This window comes from Cottoperca gobio, chromosome 12 (genome assembly GCF_900634415.1).
Source record: "Cottoperca gobio chromosome 12, fCotGob3.1, whole genome shotgun sequence".
In the NCBI taxonomy this organism is placed as follows: Eukaryota; Metazoa; Chordata; class Actinopteri; order Perciformes; family Bovichtidae; genus Cottoperca; species Cottoperca gobio.
In genome coordinates, this window is record NC_041366.1 from 5772584 (window position 1) to 5784204 (window position 11621).

Here is an 11621-nt window from a genome sequence, read left to right on the forward strand (position 1 = left end):
GAAAGTTAATTTAGAAGGCTATCAATGGAAGCTGCTCTCAGCCAACTAACTTCTGCACAGTGGCCCATAAATAGCCACCTGAGATTAGCTAGTTTAAAGTGCTGGCTAATTTAGATACCAGCTGCCACAGAAAAGACTAGTCCTACTGCACAGCACTGTTGGTATCTGGGGAAGCCTTTAAAAATGTATCTCTTCAGGCCCTGACCTCCACCCAGAAGTGCCTGCTGGTGTAGGCGACTTGAATTGACAGTCAATTTATTTCTTGGACGTAATCATCCAGATTGTAGCACAATCAGACATGGGAGAATATCTCAACTATGTTTTTTAGTATATCAATAAAGCTCCAAGCACTAAGTTGGATGTTTCTAGTGGATGTATCATCATCTTCTTCATTATTAGGAGGGGAGGCAGAGGTGTCTATAATTAGTATTAGTATTAGTATTAGTATTAGGGTGTCATCAACTGAGCACTAGAAAAGCATTGTTAAGAATAGTCTACATTAACTATTGCTCTTTAGGAAATTTACAATTTAGACAATATTAAATGAGCCAGAATAGTTTAAAACTGCATTTGAAAAATAAATGTTGGATTTTCACTACATTACTGCTTCTGCAGCAAACACAGACTATTTAAATAAAATGTGTGCATGAAATCAGTATTTTGAAGGCTAAATCCCGTCCAATTCAATATTTATTTCTTTCTCATTGTATGCTTTATTGAAAAGAAATTAAAATGTACAAACATTTCAGACATGTACCCAACAACTCCACATAATGAATTTTAATAAATAAATAGAAATAATGATAATAAAACATTTTTTTAATGTACAAATAATACAATTGTGTAAAACAGTTTAATAGTTTTAATATTCATAAAACTCACTGGGGGTAACTTGTTTTTTGTAATTGTATGTAACGGGCTTATGCAATTAATGTCAAATTCATCACATGCTGTATATAATCAACAATTTTACCATGAATTCAATGTTAAACTCATCATGTTCACAATCTGTAATTACAAATATGCCGAGGAAACGTGACTCCCTTCTGCGTCACAGCACCTCCAAATCGGAATCTCAAGTGGACACGCTCCTCCCTCAGCAGCAGCGGTCCCTCCAGTAAACACAGGCCGACGGTTGCGCTTTGTCAGCGAGATATTCTTTTGCGTCGTCTATGGATACCGATAACGAAGAAGTTGCAATGAAAGACTCCAAAAGACGAGAGCGTCAATCAGGTAACGCTTGCTCACTTCACATTAGATAACAGAGGGCAGCATAAGCATTTATTCATCAGTGAACATTAATGCTAAGTAATTTGGCTCTTGCTTTATTGGTACATTAGCTCAGAATTGTATGTTTACCTGGTGAGAAAATATCAAACGCAGCGTTAGAGTAAATGCTAACTGTAAGGTCATGATAGCTGACATTGACCAGTCTAACGTAATTTAGCATGCTCCACTCACAAGCTAGTACTGTAATAATAACGCTAAGCGTTCGGTAACGTGCCAGTCTTTGCAGTAAATTTGCCAAAATGAAACAAATACTTTATAACGGTATAATATAATAACACTGCCTGTATTTAAAATGAACCTAACGTTACGTAAACTAGACTCTTAACGCTAACGTTTGTGCAGCCGTTGGCTTTTTCTGAGGTTGTGTTTATTGACGTGGGTACTGACACCCTGTGTAGGCGTGGCACTAATGCCATACGCTGAGATCCTGAAATAGCATGTTAGCTAGTGTTTTATGTGTTTAGAAATGGACAGCAAACCTAGTTGGTATCTGTACTGCAGGGTGGGGTCAGCTTGTGAAGCCCTGTGGTAATCAGTATAGATGGAATCGCAATGCATGCTGGTGTGGCAAGCCTAGAAAAGTGAGCACCAAGTCTACGAGGGTCGCCATATTGGATTATGTCAGTGACGTATCGTCAGGGATGTAACGCAACATCAGCAACAATCCAGGCCAATTATAGGCGGCATGTTTGCTACTTGTTACACTTCAAATGAGTTAATTAGACGTTGTTACACCATGTATCCGTTAGTTACTGACTGTGCCTAACTACTGTAACGTTACTGTAAGTCGTTCAATGGTGCTCTGACTTTATAACTTTGTCTGTAGGTTCAAGCAGGTATGCTTTACATGATGTTGAAGGTACGGATCTCACTCATTGAATGGTTGCATGTCATGATCTCATTTTGACTAAAGTAACACGTGGGTGGAGTTGACATTAAACCTGACTAACTATACACATTTACAAAAGATGGGTGTTCAGAGAGATGGATGAAAGCTGCTCTGATGCATGATTAAATTATAAATGTATGTCTATAGCAAGAGAATATTAACAGTCACATCTGAAATTAAATGACTTATTAAGTATAAATATGTTCCCACGGATGATTAGAATCAGTTGAATTTATTTCAGTGCATGTATTTGTCTTCTTTCCCCCAGCTTTGGAGGACTCAGACTCTGACATCGGCTTGTGTGGCTGGCTGTTGGTCGCACTCTCCATTCTTCTCATGCTGGTTACTCTGCCCATCTCCGTATGGATGTGCATCAAGGTCAGCTGCTGGGAAAATCTAGTGTTTATTTTCCACTTTACAAATAAAGCTGGCTAGGGGGGTAAATTTCTGTTTATTCAGTGTTTTGAAAATTCTATAGTTTGTCTTGCAGACTCATCCCCTATATTATGTGTATTTATTTAACAGCCATCGTTTTGCATTTACTTCATTAAAAAGTATCCTCAGTGAGCAGGGTGATTGATTGATTGATTGATGTGATTGCCCCATGATTTTTCATAGCCATATCTCAATATCTGATTACATATGTACAATGTCAAATAAGAGAAAGAAAACAGACTCGTTTGTAAGCCATTTATGTGGTTTGTCTCTGTACACAGATTGTGAAGGAGTACGAGCGAGCCATTATCTTTCGCCTGGGGCGCATTTTGCGAGGAGGAGCCAAAGGTCCAGGTTAGAAATGTTTTTATACACCAGCATATGTTTTTACTCTCTCCACTTCGTCAGTTATTCTATTAAAATGTACTTCAAACTTGGTTCCAGTGTCTGTATTTCCTACAGGATTATCGTATGACTATCTTCATCACTTCGATAAGGCATTTTTATTGTCTTGACATTTGTTTATTGTGAATTGCATGATAATAAGAATTGAACATCTAATTTTGTTACGTGATAGCATTTGCTTCATAGAGAAATACATTGAAAAACTAGAATATCTTCGGTACCAGTTATTTCACAAGTTCAGGTTTAGGTTCTCTGGTTTCATTAAATGCAAAGTTGCATTGTATTGTACCCTAAAGCTTATACATTGGAGCTTTTCTCTTCCCTTTTTTCATGGTAAACTATTACTTGTATTCTTTGCGCTGAAGGCATTTGGAGGAAGACTAATTTCTAAACCAGTGGCTGACAGGCAGCAGAAACCACAATAAATATGACAGAACACAGAAATGATGCCAACAGGAAGTGTGGACTTCCTGTTTGTGTATCATATCAACGAGCTTTTAAATATAATCAGAAAATCTCAGTTCCAGTGCTTCTGTCAATCACTGTTCGACCATAAGTCCATGGCAAAATGATGTCACAGAACCTAAGTGAGCAAACAGGACAACACATGAACAAGTCTGCTGCTGGTTCTTCTTTAAAGCAGTCAATTCACTTAGCTGATTGGCTCTGCACTCAGCACACTGCCCCCTCCAGCCATTCAGTGACAGATTTAACGACAAAGATTCATCAGCGGCCACTTGGTATTTTCCCAGCTGATGCTCTGCCAAGCCTTCACTGCGGCCATTTTTTGTTTCGTGGGCTTTTTGTTTTTAGTCTTTAGTGGTGAAACACATGATCAGTTGGATTGAGGTTGTGTGATAGACTTGCACAAACTCTGTAGTAAAATTTAGGATCATTGTTCTGAAATTGGTGGATTTTTTAAACCCAATATAATATTGGGTTTAACCCAAACCCGGTACTCTTAAACACCCTTTTTTTTAAGTTATATTTTTGGGCTTTGTATGCCTTTAATGACAGAGAGAGAAGTGTAGATCGTGAAAGGGGAAGAGAGAGAAGGGGAACGACATACAGCAAATGACCACGGGTCAGACTCGAACCACGGGTGCTGTGGCAAGGACTCAGCCTTTGTACATGGGTCACCTGTGCTACCGGGTGAGCTACCGGGACGCCCACTCTTAAACACCCTTAAAACGAAGGTCAGCACTTTGTTTACATTGTTTCATTTTAGTGTTGGTGTACAGAGCCAAACAATAGTAAATGTGTCACTGTCTAAGAACGCAAAGACCTCTGTACTGTGGAGGGCCCATACTATAGGAGTTTGGGGTCTTGTTCCTCCGAAATTAAATTTTACCTTTAGTAGTTTATGGATTTTTAATGCTGCTATCATGGACAAAAACAAAAAGCAGGAGCAAAGTGGAAGAAAGCATGGGAAGGAACACACAAGAGGGGCGGCCTTACTTTATTTTCCCACCCATGTACTAAACAGGATGACAAAAGGCAAGTTCATGGTACAGATTAAAACGGGGGGAGGGGGGGGGGGGCTGTGTCTGGCACTGCTACTGCATATGTTTCTGTTCAAGGTCTGAATGATTTAATTGTTCTATTCTCAGTGATGTGACTGTCTGTTTTGAAAAGCAGTGGATTTGTTTAGGCAAAGTAATACAGACTCCCACGAGGAATAATTTGCATACATCTCATAACTCACTCCCTTTTAACTTTGATTTCTTGTTTTACGGGATCTAAAAACCAGGCAGTGTCCTCTCAAAATTCTGAAATATGACTCCTTAGAGTGCTAGGGGACCCCGTTTATGACAGGGTGGAGTAATAATAGCTCTATGCCAGCAAACTTCACATTCCTGAAGAGCTGGAGGAGCTAATGCCAAAGTTGAATTCTGCATTTGTTTTCCCATAATGCCCCTCACCCTCACGCTCATAATCTGGCTCCCTCTTCATCTACAACAGCTGTTATACAGTAGTGACTGAGAGCATTTCCCTGTTTGAAACAGGCTCACAGGGATAGTTTGTTAAACAATGAAAAAGCTGTGTTTGTGGAACATTTTGCATCTGTATAAACTTCTCTTCCGCCATAAACAGAGATGTTTGTTGAAAGCTTTTTCCATTATGCCTATCAGTGAAATTTTCCATTACACTACAAGATGGTTTACAGAGTCTGTGTGAGAGCAACTAAGGCCTCTTTACTTGTCTTTCTTTACCCTCCTGAACAGATGGCTCTGATCTAACCATTTAAATACCAACAATATCCTGACAGGAAAGGCAGCCCACAAGTCTCTAACTGGTGTGGCATTAATGTTTGCTAAATGATTGCACACCTAGCACATGTCTGTTTCACTCAGGCACATGCCTAGTATTGTTTAATGCACTAATTCAATCATTGTGACTTGAAACGGGCTTATGAAAGCTGCAAATATCTGCAGCTTTGCCTCGCTGTCAGCACAGCTGCAGTCTTATAAAGAGAGCTTGACTTGGCCTCTTGCCAGAATTTCATTCATCCCAGTGTTTTCAAACATTTGTGAAGACGCTTCCTCATTATTGTGTTTACAGTGGCTTTAGTCTTTGTTAAAAACTATTTGCATCCTTGTGATTCCACAGGGCTGTTCTTCATCTTGCCGTGCACTGACAGCTTTATTAATGTGGACATGCGCATCATCACCTTCGACATCCCACCGCAAGAGGTACGACACGCACACTTCCAATTACATTAAACAAATACTTTGTCACATTCACAGGAATTCAAAGGACATCAAAATAATGGTGCAGGTTCTTGATACAGCCCAGCAGTTATACACTATTTGGCAAATAAAACAATACAAATCATTTGAATATTTCCATTGAACATTTTCCTCTTAACATCACTAAACAATTTCTACCTTCTTATGTCTTAACGTGTTCAATCCCTGTCCTGCTCTCAGGTTTTGACCAAAGACTCTGTGACAGTGAGTGTAGATGGTGTGGTGTACTACCGGGTACAGAATGCTACCCTGGCTGTGGCTAACATCACTAATGCAGATGCTGCTACCCGGCTGTTGGCCCAGACCACCCTGAGGAACGTCCTAGGCACCAAGAACCTGGCAGAGATCCTGTCTGACCGTGAAGAAATCGCACACAGTATGCAGGTAGAGTACAATACCTGTTATACACACTGTTAGATGGCATTGTGATCCAAAGCAACTTGAGCAAAAACGAAATATTCAAGCTGTTCCTGACCCTGTTGAATTAAAAAAAAATTACAATCTATAAGCGCAACAGACAGTTTGAAGTAGTGTGCCTTGTGGTCCAATAGAGGGAGCACTTAAAAATTCACTATCTGCATTAGTGATAGACCGATTATTCGGGCCGATTAATGACATTTTGAGGTAATCAGCATTGTCCGATGCCTGCGCTCACAAGGCCAATTAACAACATGTCTCTGCATGTGTCTGCAGGCAGCCTTCTTAGTGGCTGCTGTGGAACAAAGTTAGCCAACACAAAGGAAGGCCACTAAACTAACATTGTTTATTTATGTAAGGAGATAAAGGAGATGCTGCTATCTGCTGACAAATGTTAAGTTCACTAAAACTCTTTATTTTTTATTGATACATTGTTTTAGTTTTTTTATAAAGTTTGAGTATTTGCATTACATGTAGACATTTATTTAGTTGATATATTGTTTTATTTAAAATATTTCTTAGGATAACCTTTTGTGAGCTGTGGTGATGTAAACATTAGAATGCACTATTTTTATATTAACAATAGATTAAATAACTATGTGAAATATTAAAGGTGTCTCTCATCTTGACAAACTCTCACACAAAACTATATCGGCTCTGCTATTCTCCTCAACTCTCCAGAGCTTTGTAGCCTCTTTAAGCTAATTGTTTTGATTTTCTGGCTCTCAAACTCTGCCTTCGTCTACCCCTTTTTTTCAAAATAAACCCAACGTATGCTGCTGGCAGCTCGGTGATAAACAAATGCTGTGTTTCCACTGTGGATATTACCCCTTCAGTGGAGGAGTGATTGTCAGCCGGTCGCTACTGACATTTAAAAATGCCCGATTTGTGCAGGTTGTCCCGTGTCACGCTGGTGACTATTCTCTCCGACCAATCAGTGGCCTGCAGTGAAGACAACATTTGTCATTGTTTATCAGTTTCCATTTAATGTTTTCAGTTTAGTAGTTGGCATGTCCTTGTGACAACCTGAACAAATGAAAAGAGTGAAGAAAAATGTGTAGAGTTTCTGACTTGTGTCCACCTTAAGCATTAAAGATGGAACTATAATAATAGTCCCCAATGGACCGACTTGAGGACGCTAAAATGAAAGAATTGTAAGAATGAAACTTGTATCGGCTGATCTCGCTTCGAACCTTGACTGAGGTGGTACCAAAAAAAGTACCAGGTACTATTCACAACTTTTGCTAAAAGAAAACCAAAAAAGAGCGACTGGACTCGCTCTTTTTAGAACATGATGCATACATGTTATTCATAAAACTTGTGTCATTAATATGTCATGATGTTGTGTTTTCAGCCTTTTCTGCCAAATCAATAATGCAGCAATGTCTTGTTGATCAGACCAAACATACCATCCACACTACTAAATGATCCGTTTGGTGTAAGGTTCTCTCTTACATGACGTTTGCAGGATGCTGTGATTCCAATCCCTCTACCGAGTCATTATGTCAATATGCTGACACTCCTTCACTGTAATGCAGAGTTCCTATGATTGTTAGAAAATAAAAGGTTGTAAATATACTGTGTTTGAGAGAGAAACTGAAAGGCTTGAACCTTTAAGCAATATGTGGACAAATTATGTAAAACAATATTTAAAAATAAAATAAATGTAGGCAATAATATGAGACTCCAATAACACAGACTGGCTCATTGAGAAAACAAAATGCAGGATTGTTGTATCACCTTGCTTTGAACTGGATGTCAGTTAACTAACAAACTGCAGTAAAAATATGTATCCACTGTAAACGAGGAAAACCTTCATTAATCCTGTCTTCCATGTAGAGCACAGCTGTTCGCTTGCTGTAGAGTTCAATTATTTATTTATTCATTAAACTTTCACTTCCAGTTTATGCTGAGCTTCTGTAAATGATTAGATATTTATTTCTTATGCACACACAGTCAGAATATTTGTCAATGATAGTTGAGTTTATTAATGTCAGATATACTATATGTGTTCAGTATTACATTACAATAATTGTCTTAAAGGTGGAGACACTGTTAATGCGTCAAATGGGATTTTCTCCGTACCAGCATTCTCAGATTATTTTTGAAAAGTTCACAATCTCCTTTGAAGCACAATAGAAGAACGGTTAAACCTCTTCTTCCTCCTGTGTATTATCTTTTGTATATGTGGCAAATTGGGCATTTCCGCCATGATCTGGCACGGAGTGGGGATGAATTTATTGGCCATTTGCACATAAACGTCTGTTTAAATATATGTAATCACACAGATGACACTTCTCTGGTTCAGTTGTCAGACTACTGTAGAAGTAGAATGATTTGACTTCCTAAAGGGCAGAACCTGTGAGCAACCGTAGTACAGTGGTTACAGCATACAACATAAACGCAGTGGCTTTTATAGATAGATTCAACAAGCGTGCAGCACAGAGCGTCGCCTCAGACGTTGTATTTGTGTTTTTACAGTAGGGGGACAAGAGCAAAGCTCCTTTCTCCAACAACTCCACCGTACTAAGTACAGATACCCAGATACTCTTTTCATAGTTACAAGGCTCCTGATATGTAGGCGGTAATCTAAAAACAATTCTGCATGAAATACTTAATTAATAAATACTGCAGTACTATGATGCTCTTTGTGCAGTTCCACATGTGTTAGCATAGTTTGTTATTGTGTGTCTTAATTTCTTTAACCTTTGCACCAACTATGTTGTAAATGTAGAGAAACATGTGCTCAGGTTGAGCGCCATCTGGTGGCCAAATGGAAAAATACAAGATAGCTGGCTTTGAAAGAGGAGGGAGTATTGGGCTGATCTTGGTCTTTGAGATATGTCAATAGAAACTCCAGAAACCATGTTGAACGTCTCTCTGTCGTATTCAGTCAACCCTGGACGATGCTACAGACGACTGGGGGATCAAGGTGGAGCGGGTGGAGATCAAGGACGTCAAGCTGCCGCTTCAGCTCCAGAGAGCAATGGCAGCTGAGGCTGAGGCCAGCCGTGAGGCCAGAGCCAAGGTAAGGTGGTTCTGTTTAAAGTAGGAGATCCTCTCAAACTGATTTTATATATTTCTAAAAATAAGTATTGATTTTGTGAAGACGTCCCTCAGCCTCTGTCTTGTTCATTCACCTCTCTTTCCACCTGTGTTCTTCTGAAGGTGATAGCAGCGGAGGGAGAGATGAACGCGTCGCGGGCGCTGAAGGAGGCCTCCCTGGTGATCGCCGAGTCTCCATCAGGCCTTCAGCTGCGTTACCTTCAAACCCTCAACACCATCGCCGCCGAGAAGAACTCCACCATCATCTTCCCGCTGCCAATGGAGATGATGCAGGGCTTCATGAAACGCTGAGGGGGAGTCCCAAAACACATCGTTCACATGCACACACTCACACAACATGCATAACACACACATATTTAGGCCATGTGTCTATTAAGCCAGCAGTGCTAAGATGAAGCTTAGGAAGATGTGCATTTGAACACACCTTAAAGAACATAGCTGACAGCCAGGCTAAATGCACGTATGATCTGAACCTGTGTGAGAGGAGAGAGCAGTAGTCTGCATTCATTATTTAAAAAAGATATGTGGCCTTACACACACACACACACACACACACACACACACACACACACACACACACACACACACACACGTTCCTGTTCTTATACATCTAATGCTGTATCTCCTGATAGTGTGCTCCACTCTTGACTTTCATCTGCAGAGTGAGAGAAAGAAACACTGGCATGCTGGTATAAAGATCCTCCATGAGATGGATCCATGCAAAAGCTGCAATGACGTAATCTCCCTTGACTGTTAGGTTTGCTGTAACACATCACAATACTAACCAGCACGAGAGGTAGGCAGAGAAAATAGCCTCTTCAGACAGTAGTGTTCGGCCAAAGTCACATGCAAATAATATCACAGAAACACAGACACGCTTGAGTCTGGCCCACGCTAAAAGATTTTTCCAATCTTAACAGATGTTGAAACTGTGAGAGACCTCACACATAATGACATGTAATCATCATTTTTTTCGGCTGTCCTCGGGGTTCCCCACACACAACAGGATATCAGATCGTCAGTATTAAACATGTGGATCGGTAGATGTAAAATACACGCTTAACCTCACACAACAGGAACATCTTCAGAACCATCAACACACACACACACACACCTTTTCTCCAGCTGAGTGGTTGACAGTCAGACCGGATGTTACTTATGTGTTTACAGTATGTTTTCTATTCATACACAGTCTATGTTATATTTAGATGGGTGGACAAAATATTAGGAACACATTAAATTCCCATCGAGTTGACTAAAAGTAAACATCAGCTACACAGGTGGCACTGCTTAGAGAAGCGGGGACTGTTAGAAAGAAACTGTTCAGCCAAAAGCCTTAACTCACTGCCATCGATTCATTTTACAGCCTGATAACACATTTCTATGCACCTACAAATGAAAACAACGCAAGCATTTTATTTACCTATATTTTTTAAGCAACAATATTTTATCAGACATGCTCTTTCTAGGTGTAAACAAGCCAAATAGTTCAACATATTTGTATTTATCTGTCTTAAAACTGACATGTACTCGTTATAATTTTCCTCCTTTTGACATAAAGGGCATAAGTGTTGGTAAATGTATGTTAAAGAATGTAGTGTATGTCTGACGTAGTTAGTGTTACCATATATATATATATATATATATATATATACGTGTGTATATATACAGCATATATATATATATATATTAATATTTATATATAAATATATATTAATATTTATTTATTTATATTTATTTATATATATATATATATATATATATATTTGCAGTCCTGTGAATTATTTCTAGTTTGCTCTAGTTAGACAGGGTTTTAGGTTTATCACAACTGAACCCAGGTTTAAAGTGGCACTATAGATTGGTTTTTGTTGTGAAATTCAAAAGCTGTTACATTCATTTCCTACAGTAACTCCTGTATATTTTAGTTGCTACACCAGAGAGACAGTGTTATTATTCCCGCTACAGTAGCAAATAATCTTGATAAACTTACTTTGTTCCAGAAAGAAGAGATGTTGCCACGTGCATCACTGCAACAGAAACACATTGTGCTGCTGATCCAGTGTTCTCCACTTTCTCAGGCAGCATTTGTGTCCAAATGAGGATTTCAGATCACTTCTCTTATAATCTGGAAAGAGAAACCCTGCTTATGAAATTAAAGTAGTACTTCATTGCTATTTAAAAAAAGTTATACATATCCATCTTATTTTTTTAAAGTTAAAATTGAAATTGAGTTTTTAATTTCTGCAGCTAACAACATTTATTTTGTACAGTTTGATAATGTTTGATATAGTTTTATCCTGACATAATACGATAAATAAAGACGCTATCAAAAAGCATTTTTGTGTATGAATTTCATTCTTTTCAGATTA

The 11621-nt window shown here is 38.9% G+C and overlaps 1 protein-coding gene across 3 annotated transcripts; it reads left to right on the forward strand.

The window, feature by feature from the left end:
- The first annotated feature begins 1054 nt into the window (after positions 1–1054).
- Positions 1055–11588, forward strand: stom (stomatin). 3 transcript variants are annotated; one of them, XR_003833155.1, is made up of 9 exons: positions 1055–1233; positions 2117–2149; positions 2448–2557; positions 2896–2968; positions 5630–5712; positions 5950–6153; positions 9080–9214; positions 9355–10048; positions 11253–11588. XR_003833155.1 is itself a non-coding variant. In XM_029444052.1 (8 exons), exons 1-8 carry the CDS (start codon positions 1173–1175, stop codon positions 9541–9543), a joined length of 888 nt encoding a protein of 295 aa, XP_029299912.1. In that variant the 5' UTR covers positions 1055–1172; the 3' UTR covers positions 9544–10250. The 3 variants fall into 3 exon arrangements, 2 of the variants coding, with proteins under 2 accessions (XP_029299912.1, XP_029299913.1); XM_029444052.1 differs by lacking the exon at positions 11253–11588 and having other exon boundaries at positions 9355–10250; XM_029444053.1 differs by lacking the exons at positions 2117–2149; positions 11253–11588 and having other exon boundaries at positions 1056–1233; positions 9355–10250.
- Positions 11589–11621: the final 33 nt, after the last annotated feature.